General features: G+C 45.1%; 2 protein-coding genes across 3 annotated transcripts; both read left to right on the forward strand.

The window, feature by feature from the left end:
* The first annotated feature begins 3,214 nt into the window (after positions 1 to 3,214).
* Positions 3,215 to 19,443, forward strand: LOC144169986 (cobalamin trafficking protein CblD). Of its 2 annotated transcripts, none has more exons than XM_077699471.1 (8): positions 3,215 to 3,331; positions 3,779 to 3,814; positions 3,943 to 4,075; positions 5,237 to 5,463; positions 9,615 to 9,702; positions 12,959 to 13,095; positions 17,218 to 17,304; positions 19,122 to 19,443. In XM_077699471.1, exons 3-8 carry the CDS (start codon positions 3,943 to 3,945, stop codon positions 19,323 to 19,325), a joined length of 876 nt encoding a protein of 291 aa, XP_077555597.1. In that variant the 5' UTR covers positions 3,215 to 3,331; positions 3,779 to 3,814; the 3' UTR covers positions 19,326 to 19,443. The 2 variants fall into 2 exon arrangements, with proteins under 2 accessions (XP_077555597.1, XP_077555598.1); XM_077699472.1 differs by lacking the exon at positions 3,215 to 3,331 and adding an exon at positions 3,363 to 3,467.
* Positions 19,444 to 20,302: 859 nt separating this feature from the next.
* Positions 20,303 to 22,594, forward strand: LOC144169987 (mitochondrial protein C2orf69 homolog). Its single transcript, XM_077699474.1, has 2 exons — positions 20,303 to 20,853; positions 21,377 to 22,594. The coding sequence occupies exons 1-2, from the start codon at positions 20,611 to 20,613 to the stop codon at positions 22,103 to 22,105; spliced, it is 972 nt and encodes a 323-aa protein (XP_077555600.1). The 5' UTR covers positions 20,303 to 20,610; the 3' UTR covers positions 22,106 to 22,594.
* The last annotated feature ends 798 nt before the right edge of the window (positions 22,595 to 23,392 follow it).

Here is a 23,392-nt window from a genome sequence, read left to right on the forward strand (position 1 = left end):
CGAATCATGCTCAGCTGCAGATTTTGCTGCACATTTCCCTTTCGTGTTCTACTGATTCCTATGACAGAGGAATCAGCCGCAGTTTTTTTATTGTCTTCATGCATATAAGATGCCCGAATCAATTAATAAGTATTGCACCAATCATTACTGATTCGCAAAAATATAGAGCACCGAAAATTTAATTGGGATCCAGCCGTTGCGTTAATTAGTAGCTTCGGCGCATGCGGTATTTCCAACTGTGCTCCCAATGGGGCAGGTTGCCTCAGGTTCAAATCCCCGTTCCTAGCCTGGTCGCAATCTCTAAACTCTTGAATAAAATTGAACTGTGTGTTCGCGATTTTGCATAGAATAAAAAAGGCAGCTCAATATATCAAGACGATCTTGTTTGAAACTTTACTTTAATAGTACGTGCTTAACCACTGATTTCATTCAAGAATGTGCTTTGTTGGTGCTATATCTGCGTTTTCTTTTGGTAATTGCATCCCTAACATATCCATTTACGCTTTTTTTTAAACCATACAATGGCAAGATATATATTTGGAGTCCGGTGCGTGAAGTCCTATACACGTGGCCTCCGCGATCGGCGGCCGGCGCCAATCTTCGGCATGAAGCTACTTCAACGGTGCGAAGGGCGCTGCGGATAGTGGTAAGTTTTGTAGCCATAGAAGTAGTGGGGTGGGCCATCTTGAGTTCTGTGGACATCGAAAATTGTGGCATAACCATGGCTCCGGCAGAACCAGATGTTGTTACCGAGCCATCGGTGTAAATACGGGTGCGCTCACTGTATCTCTCGTGTAAATAAATGAGTTACATGCTGTATAATGTCTCTTCTTCATTAAGCCTGGGATAGTAAGCCATGCTCGTGGCTACATCTTACACCAAAGTAGGAGCAGCGGCCTCGTCGCAGGCGTATAGTTGGATGGCATGCTAGTGATGTGGGCAGTTACAACCTTTGTAAAATATGCATGGGGGCGTTCCGATGGCATACTCGCAAGGTGGTGATCAGGCAGTCTGGTTAAGTGACTAAAGTGCGCCCCGAGTATATCAGTTTTCCCATAGGTGGACAAAGGGTGATCACGAGCCACAGCAATGGTTGCAGCTGTTGACGTGCACCGTGGTAGGCCAAGGCAAGTTCGGAGGGCCTGCGCTTGTATACATTCCTTGCACTTCCTGAATGTTTGTGCGGCATTTAACTGAAAGTACAGGCAGGCCGAGCCCAAGTATAGTGCATTATATTGCTGCAACATTGATTTCATGCATGGGTGTTCCCCACGTCTTGCCGCCATTGAACTGCAGATTATGGGTTACTGCAGACAGCTGCTTTTTTTTTTACAACGTACGTGGGGGCTCCAAGAAAGGTCTCTATCGACAGTCACGCCGAGAAACTTATGGTATTTCACATAAGAGACCCTTTCGCCATAAATTTACATAGCGTAGGCCTGCATAGGCTTCCGTGAAAACGCAAGCACTGAGGTATGATGACCTCATCTCTCAAAGCACCACATACCACTGCACTCGCGTCCACAGTGACGTAGCCCGCATAAAATGCGTCTCCCATAACGTGCACCATTAGGGTTTAAGTTTGATTTTACCCTATTTCACCTTCTTTCTCTGTTCTTTTCCACGTTCCGTAGGCAGCGATGCTTCGTGTGTAGGCAGCGGGTGGATTTCTCTCGCCGTTTGTCGGGCGCCAAGGAACCGGTACGGTGGCACGTAGTTGGAATCATCTGTAGCAAGACCTACTCGCGGTCGAACCTAATCGCGATCGCGGCTTTGTTATACACAGGCTTCTGTGGGGGCTTAGCCGGACCAAATTTTACACCTCGAATTATCCAGAAATTTTAATTATTGAAGGTCGAATTAAGGAGTTCTCATTGCATTTGAATTTTATGGTGAATTTTTTATAGGGTGGAAGTTTTCATCCCCCCCCCTCCCCCTGCCCCCGGGAAAATGAAAACTTTTCACCTATGGATGCATGTCTCTGTATAAACAGATTGTTTTTGTATTTTGTAGCTGCAACGGCTTGAGTCACCGCCAGCGAGGGGCCCGTGCGGCGGACGTTCTCCGGCATGTTGTTGCCCGTCCGAGGAAGGCGGGCTTTCTTGCACAACACAGGAGTACTTCGCCACACTACACCAACTTGTAGTACGCGCGAACAGTGTAGCGGCGCGCTGAATCGTAACAACTATATTGGACGGCACATCTTACCATCGTTACGTTATCTTCCAACAACACCCACGCCATGTTCCTGAACATGCGCCGCGACTTGCATACCCATCTCTCGTTAATTATAAGCGAAAAAAAAGACCGTGTGTCGATACTTATCCGTAGCCGAAATCGATCCGTAGCCCTCCACTACGGCGCACCTAGCTAAGGTGTAGCTAAACACCAATAAAAATGTAAATGATGCAATAAAATTATTTCAGGACTATGCAGCAAGGCTAGTTCTTTCGTCATGCCCGTATAGCCAGGCAACGGTAATATGGTCCCGACTCCCTAGTATGTTCTAGGGATGGTAACGGTAGTTTTAGGGTTGCCAGTTTTCAATAAAAAGAAAACGTGCACGAGATAGTGGAACGAAATGATTAAATTTTGCCCACAAATTCGAGGATGGAGTTGGGGGGGGGGGGGGGGTATAATCAAACATAACATTACACGACCTCGCTCTTTATGCCCTTTCATTTGTCCCATCTTCGGGTGGGGAAGTAAACTCAATACTGAAGTGCCAAGTAATGGCCGTAGAAAACAGCGGTGGGACTGACATAGGGGAGTACGCGTTGTACGTAATTATGAATTGTAACAGCGCGATGCGCAGTTATTTAAAGTGTTTTGTCATTCACTGACGAAAAGACGGAATTTCGAAATGCGTGCACAGAACTGGTCTTGCCAGTAGAAAACCGGCCAAATGGCAACCACAGACCGTGGTCTGCGTATGTTTCCTAAAGGCAGCCCCTTTATTTTACTTTAGCGGCCAGAATCTCACTACTTTAGCACTACTACTTCTGAACCTCGCATGCGCGTTTAAACTGCGCGCCGATGGCAGCACGAACTCACCGTCATAATAGCTTCACCGCAAAAATTTCGTTTGACTGCTTTCAAATGTAATTTAAAATAATTAATTTTTCAATGAAAATGTTATATGATTACTGTAAAACATGATATTTATCTATTCAGAATCAATTATGGGTAATGTATGAAGCGCCACCTTCAGGTTTGAAGCCGCACTAGCAGTGCTGATGGAAATTCGGGGTGTTGCAGACGTAGCCTTTGATGTCGTAAGGACGTCGGAGGTCTGCGGTTTGCCTACGTGATTGCTGAAGCGTGTTTATCGGTAAGTATCTTCACCGATGTCGCAGGTGACGCAAGTTCGCGTCCAAAATCCTTGCTGTCTTTTGTTGTAGCGAACGTTTATGCAGTTGCAGTAGGGGTCGGCATCTAAAAGCAGCTTCCGAGGGCACGACCTCGCTGTGAGCTTAGTGGCTTCTGCTTTTGCTACTGCAGTGCATAGACCCCTGTCGCCTCCAAAATAGTGTCTGTCATCATCAATTGCTCCTTGGTCAGCGTCCGTTGCGCGATAAATTCATCAGGGAGGTTAAAAAATGTTACGCTAATCCGGTACGTAAGCGGTGACGCTTCTAGATCGCGGGACGGCCTTGTGAGACGGAAAGTGTAGGATGTCTTAGGGAAGTCTGACGCGTAATACTAAGCTGAGCTCTACTCCCAGCATTGTGTGGCAAAAATGGTGCTCATAATTGTTATCTTTTTCTTATATTTGCAGCATACGACGTAAAGTGGTTCATCCTTAAAACGAAAGGTATGCTGGCGCGGCTCACATCGCAAGTTTCATTCTTTTGAGTGCTGCAACCTGGCCCTTTTACGACGTTGTTTTTTTCGTTATTTTATGCGCACTTTTTTAGAAATGTGCTCCTTTTTCGCTTACAGATGCATCGGCTACCGCGGAGTGCTGTTTATCGGCAGTACCGAAGTTCTCTGAGGGTTCAGAATCACAAGAGGTTTTCGTCCAGTTCGTCTTCCAGTTCCTTCGCCACTAAAACAGTTGGGAATGAGACCAATGGTATGACCTGCAATTCATGTTTTACAAACACAGTCATTTCGCTCACCCAAGTGGTTGTTTAGCACCCTGTTGCCAAAGCACAAATTCAGGCCTATAGGTGGGCATTTTTTATGCTGGGTGATTGTTATTTAAGGTATAAAAAGTAACAAAGAATAATTATTTAAGCTGAGGAAGGAGGGGGGGAGGCATGCGGACCATAAGGATAATGTGCTGTTCATCAGCGAAATCACTGATAACTTCACAATGAGGAAAGGTGCTGTTCGAGGCTGAGCAGCATGCTTATCTGGCAATACTGCTGATCTAATGACTTATAATACCCGTGCCACACGTACACAAAAAATGACATTAAGTGTTTAAGGCCTTAAGATAACAAATGTCATTAATTGGGCGGACCGTGCTACACGCGAAAACGCAAAGGCATTAAATGTGTTAGGCATGATGGTGATCATGACCCAAAAGAGAAATTCACTCATATTCACTCATATTCACTCAATTCACTCACGCCTTAGAAGCGTTAAAACTGTTTTTTGCGAAAGGAAATTTTATAAGAAATAGTGTTTTCTTAAATATGGTGGGAGCCGTTTCTAAAAGTGGCTGCAAGCATGCCGTCGCCGGCCAGCGGTAGCCAAATCCGAATAACACGAAGAGTAACGCGATGTTCTTACTTTTGCCTCTGTTCTAGTGAACTTCGTCTTCTTCAAAACTTCGCCACCAATTGTGCACAAAAAATTGTCATATTTCGAAGTTCAGCTACATTTCCGCGTCAACACTCTGGTGCTGAGAGTTTCGGTGGCTTCATTTGGTGCTCATCACGTTCGAGAGTAGGCAGATTTAAGGCGTTCGCGAAGGTAAATGAGTTGTGCGGTACTCCTTAAACCAAAATTACATTAAAGCGAATGGCATTAGATTTTTGCGTGTAGCAGCAAATTAATGGCATTAAAACTTAAGGCATTAAGCATTTAATGTCATTTTTCGTGTACGTGTGGCACGGGTATTAATACCATTTGATGTATCTTTGCTTTCATTTTCATCGAACTTTTATGAACACGTTATCCGTTACATTGCTAGCGTTTTGCTAATCTTGTAGCCCTGCCCAAACCTAACAGCTCTACTGCTGAGTGTTGTGCTGAGGGGCGAGTGCTTTCTTCGTTTCTTTGGCAGAGGACCAGGGAACCCAGACCATCCGCAGTGGGCGCGAGATATCGCTATTCGGGCCCAGGGACCTGCGGGTGCCCCTTCCAGGGAATGTAGGCGTGGTGCCGGTTGACTTTGGCTCGAATGCACCAGTGCCACAGCCTCCCCCTCAGGCTTGCGATGTGCTGTCGACGGAGACCAGCTGCGAGCGGTACCAGAACATCCTGGCCCAGTTCTTGAGTCCCCCGGAAGAGGCAAGTCAGATACCCCTGCATGCCAGTGCTGAATCCTCTCATTTAAAATCTGACGTTGTTGTTTCTTGCATGAAATGGCTGATGCTGTGGTGAGTAAAAAACACATTTTAGTTCGTATCGGAATTGAATTCGGGTTTTCAGGGTAGGAGCCGAGTGTGTTACCACTTCAGCACGTTGCCAGCAGCGAACAAGAGTGCAGTGCTGTCATATTGTGTGACAGGGGAATGCGACGATACACAAGTAGTACAGGTGCACCACAGCCACAAAGAACACTGATTTGGGGAAAGCTGCGGTGTGAAGTGTCGCCAGTTTGCCTGTCGAAGTTATTCACTCCAGAAGGTGAAAAAGTGAAAGCGAAGGTGAGGTTGCAGTAACGAAGTCTTTGGTTAGTATCGCCAAGGGGGCCATAATGCTTTCACCTTCAAAGCACATAAGCAGACTTAACGGGGCCATGAAGGCAGAATGCAAGTTTGGCTCATTCAAAAGATTGCCTTGTTAGAGTAACACTGACACCACTTTTAACGCAAGCTTCACTTAGGAAAAAAGCAAATGACTATGCAACCCACTAGCTCATTTGCCACACTAGACCCTATGACGTATTATGGACAGCTGTGCAATTGGCTGAGGCCGGCAAAAGCAAACGCAAGTTATTAAGAGCTTACAAGCTTGCAGAACAAGCTATTTCCGCTTAAATGTAATGTATGTTCATCTTATAGCAGTAAAAATGGTGGGGTTAACAATGAAAGTTACGAACAAACTTGTAAACATCAAACAAGTTAGTGCAGTACTTTGACGGCTGGTACTGCTTAATACAACCGTCGGATGCATTGGGCTTGTCTCACTTGCCAACCGACATAAGCGACACAGCCACTTACAGGACCATGTTTGTTGTGTCGTAGTTTATGTTTTAGGAAACTATTACTATTGACTGTAATAAAAATACGACAGGTATAGAAGTGCGGTCAGAAGCAAAGTGCGAACACTCGTAATTTAGCGGTATTGCGGCACCATCTATGAAAGCGGGAGATAAACAAGGTAAACAAACCTGGGAGATGGTAGCAGGCCTGGGGAGCATACTATCTTTAGTTTTAAGGCCCTGCCCTGAATACGTAATTGCCATCGTCACGAAACATGCGATTTAGTGGGAGAATTGAAATTTTGGCTTAAAATGTTTAATTTCCCAGGGAATAAAGCATGGTTTGCTGCCATACAAGGGCTAAGGTTACTATAAAACACCAAATCTTTCGAATAAAGCAAACTTGTGTTTTGTCTTCGTGGCCCCTTTAAATACCCCGAAAAATTTGTTTTGTTTTGTTATCAAGCAGTGTGCATATGATTGGCACACTTGCAATTTTTAGTCTGCCCCATTTAATCGTCTGTGCCCTCAACATAATTTTCTTGCAATCACCGTATTCACCATAATCATTTTTTGATGCAATAAAATAAAGTTTGAAAAAGGGGCACGAAACCTGGTCATTGGTGTCGTCGTTATCAATGTGGTGCCTAATGGGGCTCATAAAGAAGAGCAAATTTGGGTGAGGTAAAAAGATGTGTACGCAATTGTATAAGGCTTCAGCAAGAGTTGGCCGATAGTGCACCAGCTATGTGAGTGTTAAAAGGGCGTTATGACTATAATGGCTTAATAAAATTAAGCACACATATTTAAGTACACTTGTTTAATTAGATTCTCATTGCCATTTTGCCTTGAATATGCTGTAAAATGTGACTTTCCCCAAAGCTAGCTGTCCCATAAGAGCTGGGAACTGCTAAGCACTATGTAGTGCTCAGAGGTAATGTTACAAGTGTTTCTGCTACACTGTCACTAGGTTGAGAATGCACGGAATTTATCTCATTCTTTAAGGTGACACACCATACCAGAGCTTCGTACATATTGAGCAGTGCAAGCGCGAGTAAAGTTAGTTGCCCATTTGGATCTTCCGTGGTGTGCTCCACCATCACAGTGCACAGAACACAAACGTCCGCAGCTTGCCATAGCCAGATTGTGTGCATCGAGAAAGCCATCAGTAGCACAATGGCATTGCCATAAAGCACTCGGGGCGTGTCGCAACCGTCAACAGCACTAACCAAACAAATTTGTCTTTTCCAATTAGCAGCATGAAGTTGTGAAATGTTCGCAGTGCAGTGTATGTTTTGCCCCTCTTATCTTTGTCCCAAACAAGCACTGCTTGTTTAAAAGTTACAAGCTAGCTCTATGCATGTATTTTGTGTCTGTTCTTGGTTACTGGAAGTTTGTTGTTTCCAAATTGGATTGCTTGACAGGAACACGGAAATAATTTGCAATCACTGTCTGATTACCTTACCCGATTGAAGTTTGGAATGTAAAGGCCACCTTGTGAGTTCTTCCGACCAAGTTGCTCACTTTATTTAGTGAGAAAAGTGTGTTCAAAAGCACAGTTTCTCACACGTTGCCTTCTCCGTCGATTTGTTGAACAGGGGTGTTGGCTCTGACACACTGGCTAGTCCACAAGGCTAAACTGAGTGAACCACTGGCATGTTATACATGCACAACTGGCATTTTAACAAACATAACGTTTACGTTAACTATTGAATGGTAGGAAAACGGAAATGTTAAAGACTCGCGTAGCTTAAAACACGTTGCAAACCAGTGGGCCTTCATTATGTTAGTCGGTGCAGAGGCCACGAAAGTGTACTGTGTTTTTTGTTCTGCCACCAATTACAGATTACTAAGGTGCTAGACTTCTATTTAATAGCCAAATAATGGATTAAGTGGGCTAAACTGCACCAGCCACAAATGAGACTTCGACAAATTCACTTCAGTGACTCCTCTTTCCGGTCATCTGTCACACATTAGACGACCAGGAAAAACTGCCCCTGGTTTGTGGTGGTCAGGCATGGCTTGGCAAGGCCTTTTGCCTATGCTTTCAGTTACAGAAAACTGGGGACTGTCTGCCTGAAATGGTTCCTACTTGTAGCTCGACTATTTTTATTTCGCCCTGAGGGAAGGCTGCACCATAACAGCAGAGAAATATTTTGATCACGTGGTTTTGGATACTCATAACCAGCGTGAAAACATTGCCAGATGACTTCCTGTTATTAGAAGTTGGCTGAGATTTTGCAGAAAGCAGAGACTACTTCAGTGGCAGTGCAAACGTTGTACTCCCTTTGGTGGAACAGTTGTCAATTCTTGATAGGAAGGTCCAAAAATAAAAAAATGGTCTTTGATTGTATGGCATGATGTGAGGAGCCTGGCCTGCACTTTGGTGAGGGTTTTGAGAGGTGCAACACTTTCAACAAGTCCTTCCTAAGACTCACTGAAGCTGTAAGTAAATGTCCAGTGCCACCAGCAGAGTGAGAAAAAGGCTGCGTTGAAAGAGTTGCATTTATGCAAGCTCTATGCATCATCTGGTGTTTTTTCCAACAAGCGCAGAATAGCAGTTGAGTGCTAGCCGTTCTTTACATTGGATTACCAATCTACATTATTTTCGACAAACTGTTCCAGCCTCCTAATTTTGTTTAAATAAATGCCTGATGAGCTGGGCTCATCGCAATAACCACATCGTCCCATGGAGCTTTCTTTTTTTCATGGCCTGCTAAAAGGTCCAAAAAAATAGTGACAGGAACGGTAGTCAGATCAAAAGTTTTACCTGACCAGGAAGGGTTTACTTCTTCATACATTGCGATGAGCCCAGCTCATCAGGCATTTATTTAAACAAAATTAGGAGGCTGGAACAGTTTGTCGAAAATAATGTAGATTGGTAATCCACTGTAAAAAACGGCTAGCACTCAACTGCTATTCTGTGCTTGTTGGAAAAAACACCAGATGATGCATAGAGCTTGCATAAATGCTACTCTTTCAACGCAGCCTTTTTCTCACTCTGCTGGTGGCACTGGACATTGAATATAGCGGCAGTGCGCTGGTTTGAATCAGTAGTTCCCTGCATGGTGTTTGGGGAAAAAAAAAAAAAAGTGCTAATTCAGAGGTTTTCTTTGAGTTGGGAGCGATGCAGAATTGGGTTGTGACTTCCGTGATTCTTGGATAGAGTATGTAAGCGCTCAGGAAATGGAAGAAGATGGCACTTATGATATGAGCAAGGGACCCCTCTGGGACCACCAGGTTTGTTCGAAGTGATCACTTGCATTCACTACATTATGATCCATTTTTGTTGCAGCTGTTGAGCGAGGCGTTTGGCGGTGTGCCTGGACCACCTACCGTTCTCGAGTGTGCTGCTCAGGACTGCCCAGATCTCCTGAAGAGAGGTCAGTCTCAACATACTTCCGGTATTCGTAACACTTTGTTGCAAATGTGGTAGTACTGCTACATTCTTAATAAGGTGGCCCCTATAACATGGTGTATAGCTTTAGTTGCTTGAAACAAGACTGACACTTCTAAACCTCTATGCTTAGTGCATGGTGCCGAGTACTTTGGCCATGCCTTCTACATAGTTCCAGGCTGGGGAGTGAAGCTAGACTCCTTCCAGGTGTTTCGTATAAGAGCCTTGTAATAAATTGGGCCTTCTGGGGACTGTTCGGACAGGTTTCTCAGAATGATTGACCATATTAGTATCTCTTGAAAAGGCTGACCTTAAAGCATTGAATACTATTATTTGCATTCATTTTTTTTTTCATACCATATAGTTAGTTCCAGTTCACCTGGTTGCATAGCATTATTGCATAGTACCGTAAGTTACAGGTTACCTGGACATGCAACTAGTTACATGTAATGCATTATTAGTGTCTAGCTACTGCCGAAGACTGAAAATGGGCTGACTGCTGACCACAAAGACGTGGAAGCACAAAGCACGCGAAGGCTGGACATGTGCAAATTGTCCGTTGATCTATTTTTACATTCGAGCAAGCAAAGAGCAACATTCTCCCTGTTCATGGAAGGAGCCCTAATGTATCGCATGTTCACACGCGCACACACATACATTATTATGAAGTAATGCATATAAGAAAGTGATTGCATTTTTCCTTTGTTTTATTGATGTAGGCAATGGTTATAATACAGGAATGGTTATAACAAAGTAACTTTTGCCCCTCTTTGTCCTTCGTTGTGACGAGGCTTACTGTATGTAATATCGTCGTAAGCCTGCTGATTTCCACTTCTGTTCCCATACTGTCCCAGCTGAGCTGAGGCTTTGGGCTCGCATGTTGAATTTTTTTTATCCCAACCTGGACAGGCAGTAGAATTAGTGGGGACTCGGGGGCATTTGGAAAGCACTCTTAAATAATGAGTAGTAGGCTACCCCTGTATTTGAAATAAGTGATACACAATGAATACACACGTCGGTGATGTCTTATTGTGCAGAAATTTGTTGCTTTGAACACCTTGAAAGAGCACTTTGATCAGCAACTAGCTGTGGAAAGAAGGCTGATGGGAGTGATGCTTGGATCAGATGGGAAATGAGTATCTTAGATTAAGGAGATGCTTGGGTGGAAGCAGTGCACTCGGGCTGGGCGTGTGATGGAGAGAGCTGGCCACCGGTGGTCCACCAGGTTAACAGAATGGATATCAATTGGTGGGTCTAGAAGTGGGGGAAGACAGGTAACTTAGTGGAGGCATGAGATAAGGAAATTTCGGGCAAGAATGGATTCGGGCATTGTAAGATTAGGGCGGTTAGAAGGCATAGGAGAGGCCTTTGTCCTGCAGTGGCCATAAATAGGCTGATGGTGATGATGTCATCCTTTCACTCGGTTCACTGTCTGTGCTTTCTTTTCACCTTGTTCCTTGATAAGAATTTTGTTATTCAGATGGCTCACCTATTGTGTGCTTTTTTTCATGGGCCTGCCGAACTCTGCTTTTTTTTTCTTTCAGTCTGGGCTAGGGTATACTGAAGACTAATGCGCTAAACAATGTGGACCAAAAGGAACACGAAGAAACAGACATGGCGCCACTTCCAAATAAACTTCATTCGTAAAAACCCTTGGTTAAATACGCTGTTTTAACGTCATCAAATTGTCACACCAACAACGTGTGCAGACCTACACGTGTCCATCTAAGAACGTGAGGAAATCGTGTTCTTACATGAGTACGTGTAGGTTTGCACACATTGGTGTGACGATTTGATGACGTCAAAAGAGTGTATTTAACCAAGGGTTTTTACGAATGAAGTTTAGTTGGAAGTGGTGTCGTGTCCGTTTCTTCGTGTTTCTTCTGGTTACCGTTGTTTAGTGCTTTATAGTTTTTGTATGTTCAACCAACTAGCCCTTGTCGGGCTGTTGTTATTGGGCTAGGGTGTTTTTGTGCAAGTTGGTTCCCTAACCTAGGATGCCTGCTTCCGTTTCCTAATTGTCACATGCTTCCCTTGTGCTCACTTCAAATTCAAATTATGGAGTTTAATGTGCTGAAGGTGCACTTGGGGCATGAGACGCGCTGTAGTGGAGGGCTCTGGATTAATTTTACCACTTGGGGATCCTTAAGCAGAGGCTGAAGGCAACCAGCAAGTTGGTGTCAAATGAAAGTCTGACCTTACCATAGCCATTTTAGCATTGATTCAGTGCTGAAAGATGCCTTAATTGCTGAGAAATCGCTAATCAAACGCTGATCAAACGTGACGCAAACAGCGACTGCCTGGAACTGTTTCCGTCACGATAGAGAGGTAGGAAGCAAGCGAGGCAGCGGTGATGTATAGTGCTATAGAAGCAACCAAACACACTGCTACTGTGTACCAAGCGGGTTGGCCATTTTTGGCCAGCCTGGTGTTGTTTGCCTGACCTCCCACATCCTTTGCAGCTCCGGACTACTAACCAAAATGTTCCTTCGTGGGACCCGTCATCAGTTGACAGGTCCCATTGGTGCTTAATTGAAGACAACATATTGTCTTTTTGAGACCCCGCGAATGTTGCATTGAACCAACCGCTCATGTGTAGCTGCGTAGCTCACAGGCTTCCTTGAAAAGCGGTACCTCCGCCCCAAGTATGGCCAACTAGCCTCATGCAGTGACAGACTGGAAAGACGTTGCACACAACAGACGATTTAAGCACTTCCGGTGCAAGGTGCGCAGTATAGCCTGTGGGGGCTGGACGTGTGTTGACAATTCACTATTTTCTACCTCATTTTAAAAAAAGCTGTGCATTAGAGTGGTATATTCGTGTTCTTGGTGAGCTAATCTATCGGTCTAGAGCAACTTGTATTTTAACTTCAGTGTCCCTTTAATGTCTGCTGAAATCTCAACACACAGGAGTTCTCGCTTTTCACCTCCATCAGAAAAGCAGCCACTGAGACCGGGATCGAACCTGCCTCCTTGGGCTTAGCAGCCACTGTGGGGGGGGGGTTTCTTTGTGCTGACCTAAGTTTCTGCTTGGGTTCTCACTAAGGCTTCAAATTTCTGCTCTGTAAGTTAGCACCAGAAGTATGTGTTAGTTGTATGCTACAATAAATCTAGTTTGTATTGAATTCAACTGTCACTCATTAAGCCAGTCGTGGTGCTTGGCGCTGATTTATATTGATTTTAACGTTTGCTGTCCCATTCGTTCCAACTATGTGCTCAACCAGCTGTGACTTTCGTTCCAGATTTCCAGGATCTGTTTCCTGCTAGGAACATCTTGGGCGACCCCCTGACGGTGATCACGTTGACCCAGAAGACCGAAAATGACATGACATACTGGAGCGAGGATGTTGACATAGAGAGAGAAGAGCTCACGGGGCAGGTAGGGCTTGGTGATGGTGTGACACGGTTGGCACAAGTGTCCAGTTGCTTTTGAGTAATGGGGGCAACACCGTGTACAATTGAATTCCAGTGCAGCGAAATTCCCAGGGTGCATGGAAAAAGTCATTTGTCACAGGGGGAGCTTCCCTGTGAATTTTTCAAAGAAAAAATTGGGAGGAAGTGCCGAAGTTTTGCTTTCTAATAATCACTTGGTACAAGCTACTGATTCTTTTTGAATGCGGTCGAAATGTTCGGCACTCAACCGATTGGTGCTCCTTATTCAATTGCAACAAAAACTATCCTCTTTGCATGCCATATAGAAGATTCTTAAATCAGACACAGCAAATACCCACAGTGCCGTCGCTTCAACGTATGCATCCTTAACACCGTAAAAACGAGGAATCCTCACGGAATTTGATTGATTGATTGATTGATTGTAGGGTTTAACGCGCCGACGCAACGCAGGCGATGAGGCGTGCCGTAGTGGAGGGCTCCGGATTAATTTTGACCACCCGGGGATCTTTAACGTGCGCCGAAATCTCGCACACATGGGCGTTTTTGCTTTTCGCCTCCATCAGAAAAGCAGCCGCCGCGGCCGGGAATCGAACCCGCGACCTCGTGCTCAGCAGCGCAACGCCTTAGCCACTGAGCCACCGCGGCGGGTCCTCACGGAATTTACTGAGTCTGGAAAAGCAACAGAAATTCCGGGGAACTTTTGCATTTTGATGATAGGAAGCAAAGAACATGAATACGAATTGGGGAGGTGGACCAATGAGGATGTGCTCTCTATTGTGGATTGTGGATTGGAATACCCTACCATCTCACATTGTAAATTTTACAGATCCGACCAAATTCCAAGAACTTTTACACACTTACTTCGTATGTTAACTTTGCTAAAAAGTGCTTTTATAGGTTCTAGAGTTCCTTCAAGATTTTTTGTTTGTTTTCCTTCTTTCTTGCTTTTTTTTTTTGCCTCACACCCACTTGTATTTATTTGTTTGCCTATTAACGTGCTGCTAGTATTCTTTTTTTTTCGTTCTCAATGTATCCTGCCCCCTATGTAATACCCTCCTAGTGAGGGCCTTTAGGGGTATTTTTGAATAAATAAATAAATAAATAAATTCCTGCTTGTGCCTTGCAGCTTGTGCACCCTATCACGCGATGACCTCCCCTCATTTTGTTCTTACTTGCATGAGCTGTTCAGATGCGGTGACATTACTGTCTTCTTCCTAATAAATTAGATGCGCCGTATTTGTTCTTGTAATAGCTGCACGTTTTCCCCAAAACTTTGGGTAATACTTGGAGTGTCTCTATTATGCTAAAGAAAAAAAAATGAGGGTGTTTAAGTGTTTTGAAGTTCCTCATTAGGAATAAGTCTTTCATGTAGCAGGATCATTTTTATAGATGGTATTCACTGAAAAGTGTAGCTTTCAATTTCTTCACTTGGCAGCACTAGAAATGGCCATGTACATGCCACTTCGGCACAGTCATGGAACGGCTTGGGCCATTGCGCCCACGTCTCGCAGAAAAAAAAAAAGTAAAGAAAACACCGGCATTCATCGTCTGCCCCGTCTCAACCCGATTCTCAATAGTGGTATTAACAGATATGTTATTAATCGCACTCACAATATTTTGCTTTTGGTGGGGGTCAGTTTGGAAAAATCAACACACGTCGTGTGCTTAGCACGGACAAATACCGCCATCTTGCGGAGCCCGACGTAACCAGTGATGGTGCACACACATGGTAGCCTGCATGCCTGCCACGCAAGTGAATACAACTTACATGGGAAGTTACCTGTTCACGGCAAACTTCGAAGCCTTAGTTGTTGAACACCGGCATGACCTGAAAGGAGTACTGACACGAAAATTTCATGTTCCGTTTTTATTACCCGCCGCGGTGGCTCAGTGGCTAAGGCGTTGCGCTGCTGAGCACGAGGTCGCGGGTTCGATTCCCGGCCGCGGTGGCCGCTTTTCTGATGGAGGCGAAAAGCAAAAACGCCCGTGTGTACGATATTTCGGCGCACGTTAAAGATCCCCATGTGGTCAAAATTAATCCGGAGCCCTCCACTACGGCGCGCCTCATCGCCTGCGTTGCGTCGGCACGTTAAACCCTACAATCAATCAAATGTTCCGTTTTTATTGCTTTTATCGATGCTTAATGGTCTGGGGAACCTGAAACAGCACTTCAAATACTTCAGCGCGCTATAATTAATTACATTGAATGTCCTGAAAAGCGTTTGTTTCGATTTCTCGTGCTTTCAGCCTGAAAGGAGCATATGACAGAATCCCGGCATGACCTCACCGCTTTGTGCGGACGTCAAAACACTGCAGAGGCCGGTGGGAGCGTTGTTTTGACCACGCCGCCGCCAGAGCTGAACAGCTGAGCTGTCTGAAGCTTCTAGGCTTAACATTGCGGCGGAAATTCGATGACCACTTTCAATAAAAATCCTGATAGGGACTTCTATTGCGATTCTGGACTATTTTATAGCTTCCTTTTCCGAGTGTGGAACTTTATTTTTGCCAACAGTGTCTTTCTGGGCAGCGGTTATGCCTGGAGCTCTGGCTACGTGCACCTGTTTGTGAATGCGCCGGCGCCCAGTCGCCGCTTTTTTTTTTTGACGAGCGGTGTCGCGTCACTTCTTTTGGCTAGCACGGGATGATGTCATGCTGATGTCCATTTGCTGAGTGCCACTCCATGTGCTGTTCCGTCGGCGCGACAAACGAGATCCAATTAAAGTATGTTCTTCGCGTCGCAGGCCACTCATATTTCAGCCAGGGTATTCTGTTGAGTAAAGGAAGCGAACTGTGCAATAATACTAACGCCGAAAGTTGGTGTCAGTACCCCTTAAAAACGTACGGTGCATGTTGAAAGATAACGGACACCAAGTGCTGCATTTGTGTGGCATAAGAGAGGGAGAGCTTTTAACAGCAGTGCAGTTGGGTACAAGCAGTTTGGGCACATGCATTTCATAAAATTTGATTTGCAGTGCATTTCTCTGCTCGGAAACTATGGATGCGTTGATTAATTGGAAGTGTTGTGTCGGAGGGGCATATTGATATGTTGAAGACTCTTTTTAGTTGTGTCAGTCCTGAATATTGTAACTTCGTGTCCTTTTGAACCCACATCATGCTGCTTTGCATGCCTTTGGGTCTGCACTGTGCTGCCACGCGTCAATTTCAGCCCCTTGCAAAGAGAAAGCTTTACGGCTCTGTATTGGTGCCCAGTCTGGTTTCCGTCTATCACCACTTTAGACGACAAATGCATACAACGCGGAATAATTTATTCTTACGTTCGCCTGGGTAATGTGATTTGCGCATTCTGCCACACGGAGATGAGAAGCTGCAGCAGCCGATTTTCGTAGTGACGCCTACAGTGGAGACGCTAATTTCCCGTTTACATACTTGTCACCGCCAATGCTACGTGCCATCATGCAGTTCATATTTTGTCACCTCTGCCATGAGAGTGCTTTCTTTGGTCATCTTAAAGTCCCTAGGAGACTAAAAGCATGGATATCACCAACCAGCAGCAACACACCCTCCACTCTACTCAGTTGTGTTGTAATGAGGCTTGCATTGTAGTGAGGGTAATATTGATCCTGGTTTGGTGATAATTTAGAGCAATTATTGTTTAGTCTAGCTAAGCTCTCTTACTAGAGCAGTCTCACACAGAGGCTCTAAATGAAACCTTCCATGTTTCACCTCTCAGTAAATTCACTACAATGTTTTAGTGTCATCTGAATGTATAGAACACTCTGCTATACATTTAAGTAGGATCCTTATTTGGTATCCTTCAAGAATGAGATTTAAGCCTGACCTTTCACCGGTCCTGCATCCTGCTTTTTGGTGGCTCGAAAAAATATGCTTTAACGGTGCACATGCACAGTTCTTTAATCGGTGCTCAGATTGCTAAAATCCTGTACCCTTCCTGTGAACAGTGGGAGGAGGAGCTGTTCAGCTCCAATACCGACCTCCAGCTTTGGCCAATGGAAAGGGCTGTTGCAATAGGAGTCTGTACTGGAGTCCTGAACTGAGGCCCCCACCCCACATTTTCATGCCCTTAGTAAAGTTTATTCTCTGTCTCTCTCTGTGCGAGCCTAATTTCACCATTTCTGCTTGCTTGCAGTTTTTGATGAAGGCACGGCAGATATGCAGGGCCCTGCAGGAGGCAGGCTACTGGGCCGACTTCATTGACCCCTGCAGTGGGAGGCCGGTGAGTGTGAGCGCATTCTGGACTCGTTTTGTGCGTGCATTAAAACGAGAGGGGTGCAAGTGTTATGTCGTGTTATAAGTACAATGCTCTTCAGAAGGGAAAAGGTTTGGGCGTGTTGGTTCATAGTCACACAGAAAATAAGCGCTGTAAAAAAACGAACATAGGACGAGGGGTGGACAGCACAAACGCTAAAGCGCTTGCGCTGTTTTAGCGCTTGTGCGGTCCACGCCTCGTTTTGTGTTTTTTTTTACAGCGCTTGTTTTCTGTGTGAATAAGTACAATAGCATTGTAATTTCAGTTACCAAAAAGCATTTCAAAAATGGCTACCTTTATTGTTTGATGATCACTGAAGGATGTCCTCAAAATTGCCCTCTACCCAGCTCTGTGACTGCTTCAGAACTAGAAACACGGTAGCTGCTGTATGTGCCAATGGAGGGTGCAGTAGCTGCACAGGATGCATAGCAGACAATGGAATAGAGAGAGGAGGTTGGCATATGCGTATAAATAGACACGCTTCAGCGTACAGGGCCTCATCTGCCCTTGTTTGTGCAGCCTATCACTTCTATCACCTTTATCATCTCTCGATTGTTTCAAGGTATAGATTGTCCGAGTACTTTGACTTACGTTGGTACTCAACGTCATGTTTGTTGAGCTGGACTGCAGCGTAAACGACTCCAGGCTAGATATGCATTTCTTGACCCCGAAGTTGCAGTTAAAGGTACCCTGCAACACTCTTAGTGCAGTGCAAGTAAACCTGCACGACGTTTAGATTACACTGCCAGGAATATCTGAACCAAATATTAAATGTGCACGTGAAGCGGTGAGCGTGCAAATCGCTGTGAAGACGCAGAAAAACCAACCGCGCTCTCGTCAATTTTCCTGATTATGCACCCCTGGCATAGCCTGAATGACGTCATTGCGGCCATGGCTGTCCTATTGGCTGCCGCTGGTTGACTTCGCAGCTTATTTCTCGCATGTCTTGTGACGATCCGCCATTGTTGGAGCTGTGTACCAACCTCTTCTATGCCTGAACCTGTGCACACAGTTTCGGTGTTTCTTTTGGGCTTTGAGTGCGCACGGAGCTTGAGTGGCGAATTCAATACTCTCCTTTCAATGGGACCACTCGATGACAAATGTTTATTGCTTAGAAAACGCCCTACCAGCCTGAGCGCGTGCTCGTGAGCAGGCAGCCATGCCTGCTTTTTTGTGGCACCAGACTGGAAAGAGACCCCTCCACGCTGTGGAGAAACGGAGAAAACTCCCCGCCCTGTGATATATCGAAGGCCGCCGAAGAGAATGCCGCAAGCCGCCCCCCTCTCCGGGAGAGAGAGTGCTCAGCTTTCGTGGCGTTGTTACACGGTCGAGTTGAGAGGGAAAAATTACGCGCCATGTCTCACCGCGCGTAGTTGTGGTGATAGTGAACGGATTTTCATAATTCTTGCGGGTTGAGATTGCTGGGACAATAGACTTTACCCCCAAAATACATTACGAGTAGGCGATGGTAAGTGCTGCAGGGTCCCTTTAAACTATTTTGAAAAGGGAAACAAGATAACTAGGAGTAACTAATGCCGCCTACTTGCATTAACCTTTGCGAAACAACTTTCAGTTCTTTTTATTATTAGGGCGTTTTAACTGCGGTGCTTTTTGCACATTGTGCACACTCACAGACTACACTTTTGCCCCAGTGTGCTTTTGACTCTGAAGTTGTCTGCTAGGCATTATTCGGCATAAGTCTAACAGCTCTCACTTTGGAGATCCACTTAATGGAAGGAAGTCCACTCCACTGTTGTTCATGCTGTGCTACTTTTCTTTTGCAGTCGCTGGGGCCTTACACTAACGCAACACTTCTGGAAACCGATGAGCGCTACAGGCACTTTGGATTCACCATTGAAGACCTGGGCTGCTGCAAAGTGATCACCCATCACCTGTGGGGCAGCAACGCCTTCGTGGGCTGCCTGTTTACAAACGCCCCCTCTGAGAGCCGAGAAGTTCAAAAAATTCTGTGTGAACACAATGAGTGATTCCCGAAGAACCAGCCTAGGACATTTATTATTACACGCACTTGTACAGCGCTGGAAAGATTCTGCACAGGAGTCGTGTGCAGGAAGCCTGTGAAAAAAATAAAGCCATAGGGAGGAATTTTTTGTTATCTCTTTCTCTTGCCTTCATACTGTCGAAGGGACCAGGCTGATCATCACGGGAGAAAACTGTGCAGACCCAGGTACTCTGCCTGTTTTGCTTGCTTGGTTCTCGCTCATTTGTGAGTGCATCTGTTCAGCTTGTGAGGCACTCGTTTAACAGAACAGATGCTTGGGAGTGTCTGTTCATTCACCGTTCTAGGCGTGGGAAGGTGGACATCAGGGGGAGAGAGAGAACAAGCTTTATTGTCTAAAAACCTAGGTCCAGGTTTATGTTCAAGTTGCGAAAGAGAGCTTATAGGAAAGCCTACTTCCATAACTGGCTTAGCCATGTTAATTACTGCTGTGTCATAGCATCGGTCATAGTCATACTGAAACTATATTTGTGAGCGAGTTTATCCCGTGATCTTCACGTGAATGATAACGAGCTTTCGTGAAGACTGTCGTGGAGCAGCACCTTGCGGATTGATATGTTAACGCAGGTACAGTATCTTTCTTAATTGTTAGCAGCAGATAATTGTGTTGCAAGAGACCAATTTATTCATCCGTGGGGATAATGGCACAGTTGTGTGGCAATTTATGTTTATCGGTCCGAAACCTGGCTAAAGCATGCGGGTTGCCGCAGGCAGGCTTGAGCTGAGCGTCGTCTGCTATGTCCAGCTCGCGACGTGCTTGCGTTTTGTTGCCGACGGAATCAACGTTTATAGATGACGGAATGGCGTGAAAACACTATTGTGCATTTTCGCGACAACAATAATGCCTGATAAGATGTGTTTCAGATTGCTGATGTGCCGAAAATCACGACCGACTATATTTTACAAAGTATAGCCGGTCGTGCGGTAAATGGCTAATACATCGCCATGGTCATCAGCCTTCTAAAATGGCTGCGCCCATACGTTTGTTTCGCTGTTTGCTGCATCCTGCGCGAACGGAACATCTACAATTATAGCAGCCTTTGCACTTCCACCTATCGTTTTTTCAGATATGTGTAGGGTAATATTTATTGTTGTAGCTAGTCGCGGAGCCTCCATGGAGCTTTTTAGTTCGTAGGGACGGCCTCGCACGCAGTGACTGCCGTATCGATCTTGCACGCTTAGTGCAGCCACGCCTCGCTTTTGTTGTTGATTGACAATGACCAAACTTTTCGTCATTAAGTGAGGAGTCTGATATGCGCAGGTGTGTTCTGTGGTTTCTAGCTCACTTATTTAACAAGTCGGTTGCTCGCCAGACTGACGTTTGCCCCGCGTCTCGCGCAGTCGGCAGCTCGAAGATGTCTTCTGCACTATCGAAGTCAGAAAGGTTTGAACAGGTAGAAGGCCTGACAGGAAAATTTAATGACATGATACTCAAAACGCCAGAAAAATCTGGAGACGCAACTCAACTTGTGGTGTTCTTCGGTGGTGACATACAGGTAAGAATGTAAAGTTACTTTCGCTTCATTATTTGATGTCCGCTGGAGCTGCTTATATTTGAGGCTTAAAAAAAAAGGGCTCTGCATTCTAAGTGGACCAGCTTTTAGAGATAAATAGAATTTCAGCAAAATTAGTCTCTCGGCTAGAGAGAATTACAATAACGTTTAGTGAATTTGATTCATATATCCGTTTGTGCCATTTTGGGGGCCTTTTTGCTTTTACACGTAATGACAATGGTTGAATACGTTATATTCTGGAACTTTTTTTTTCTTTCAAACTTGGATTACCACGTGCCGTTAGAGCCATCGTTGCAAACGAGAAGACCAGTATTATTTCTCCTGACTGACTCTCTCAGACTTCATTATGCGATTAACGACTAACTTAATATTGTGCAGCTTTATTCGCCTTCTTGGTACAGTTATTGCAACATCGCTATCATTTACTTAAGCTGCTGAAAAACAAAAGGTTACAGAGCACACCCATGTATGTTTACTACTCCTTTTGTTCTGCACTTGAATGCAGGATTTCCCAGAAGCAATGATGAAGCACCGCGACAACAAGCGTTATGTGCAGTGGAATCTTGACAACATGGCCACGCTGATGAGCCGCCACTTCCCGACCGCACACTGCGTCGTTGTTCGACCAAACCGGCTCCAGTACCTCACGTTTAGCTGCTACGACAACTTTGTTCCGAGCAATGACATGGGCGCACCGACTCACGAGTTCAGCATATCTGCCCTGGAACATCTCGTCGGCTTACTCAACGGCTTGTCTGCGAAGCTCAAAGCCAAGACAAATAAGAAGCTCTACGAGTCTATCGCCGACAGCTTGATGGAACTTCCAGTGGTGCTACTTGGTTTCAGCAAGGGCTGTGTCGTCCTCAACCAATTTCTCTATTCAATCAAGTCGCTTGAAGTAAACCCCGATGACGATGTTCTCAGTCTGGTGCGGAGGGTAAAGGAAATGTACTGGCTGGACGGTGGACATGCTGGAGGCTCAAACACCTGGATCACCAAGGAGTCTGTGTTGAAAGCACTAAAGCAGTGGGACATTCAGATCAACATTCACGTGACCCCCTACCAGGTTCTGTGCAGTGCGAGGCCTTGGATCGGCAAGGAGGAGAAGGTGTTCAGGGAGACGCTGAAAAAACTGGGCGTTGATGTGACACGGAAGATCCACCATGCGGAAGAGCCTTCATCTCTGGAGATGCACTTTAGTGTCCTTGAGGAGTTCAAGGCTGCTGCTGGTTAATGTGCAATGCTGTTTGTCCCAGTGATGAGTTGGGGGTGATGATGCCTGTCCTAGGTTCCATATGTATGCCACAACTGTTAAATTATGCTATAAGATCAGTGGGTGTTTTTCCCCGTGTGAAAGGCGCCTCTCGTTTTGACTTATTGGTGACTCAGTCTGTTCGTTGCCAAGTTTATAAACTGTGTTGAGGCGTTCTTTGCCCTCATGTCTGATGAAATAAAGAAGACATTAGGGCTCTCTTAACAGGCATGCCATTACTCTCCAGTGCTTAGTGATATGCTCTGAGATAAAGGCCCAGAATAATCCAGCTTTATGCAATGTAACGCTTAGTTCTTGGCATGACCAACATGTGTTGGCACGTTATACACTGTTGCAACAACACTTCAGGTTTCAGTTGATTTTTGTTTGTTGTCATTTTCGCCAGTTTGCAAAAGTCAGTAATAATGAACCGAATGTTGTCAAATCTCATTAATAGGGATCTGGATACAACTTTGGGTCTAGGTAGAACAGAACATGTCACATAGTTTGGTTTGGTCTATGTTTACTAACAAAATTCAGTTAAAGTAGACCTTGCCCTTAACAGACTTGGTCACAGAATATCGAGTTTCAAGTTAAAGGGCCACACAGACAGAACACAAGTTTGGCTCATTCGAAAGATTGTCCCGTTAAAATCATACTGAAACCACTTTTACGTAAGCTTCACTCAAATAAGCTGTATAAATAGAAAAAAAGGGAATGGCCATGTGACCCACTAGCTCATTTATTTCCCACAACAAAACCTATGATGTCATATGTGCCAGCTCTGCAATTGGGTGAGGCCGGCAAACGCAAATTAGGCAGGCCTTATAAGCTTGCCAAATATGCTATTTGCACTTAAATTTAAAGCACGTTCTTTTTATAGCAGTAAAAATGGTGGGGTAAACAGTGGAAGCTACGAAAAAGCATCAATGCGTACTGCTATTGGTACTGCGTGCACTATGCTTGCTTTAGCTGCACAGCAGTGGGGTGCTTTGGGGTTGTCTCAAATGACACTGGTGGATTAGCGTAAGTGACGGTGTCTTACGTGACCATATTTGTTGAGCGAATAACATGTTTCACGAAACGATTATTTTCTACCTTAACGAAAACAAGCCAGGTCCAAATACGGTCAAAAACAAAGCCAAGGAAGATAGCGGCCCGCCGCAGTGTGGTGGTGCCATCTAGGAGGATCGACGGTCAACTGCCGAGACTACGGTCGGACCGCAGTCGACTGCCGAGCCTAATGGCGCACTAGGTTTTGCTTGAACT

The sequence above is a fragment of the Haemaphysalis longicornis genome, unplaced genomic scaffold (assembly GCF_048455015.1).
Source record: "Haemaphysalis longicornis isolate Haplotype H1 unplaced genomic scaffold, Haemaphysalis longicornis Haplotype H1 scaffold_2, whole genome shotgun sequence".
Taxonomy (NCBI): domain Eukaryota; kingdom Metazoa; phylum Arthropoda; class Arachnida; order Ixodida; family Ixodidae; genus Haemaphysalis; species Haemaphysalis longicornis.

Bases quoted from the DNA above. Each gene is read 5' to 3' on its own strand.
- LOC144169986 (XM_077699471.1), top strand. From the start codon at position 3,943: ATGCATCGGCTACCGCGGAGTGCTGTTTATCGGCAGTACCGAAGTTCT. The intron at 4,076-5,236 runs GTATGACCTGCA...TTTCTTTGGCAG, and splicing joins AGTTGGGAATGAGACCAATG to AGGACCAGGGAACCCAGACC. The intron at 9,703-12,958 runs GTCAGTCTCAAC...CTTTCGTTCCAG, and splicing joins CCCAGATCTCCTGAAGAGAG to ATTTCCAGGATCTGTTTCCT.
- LOC144169987 (XM_077699474.1), top strand. From the start codon at position 20,611: ATGCGCAGGTGTGTTCTGTGGTTTCTAGCTCACTTATTTAACAAGTCG. The intron at 20,854-21,376 runs GTAAGAATGTAA...ACTTGAATGCAG, and splicing joins TCTTCGGTGGTGACATACAG to GATTTCCCAGAAGCAATGAT.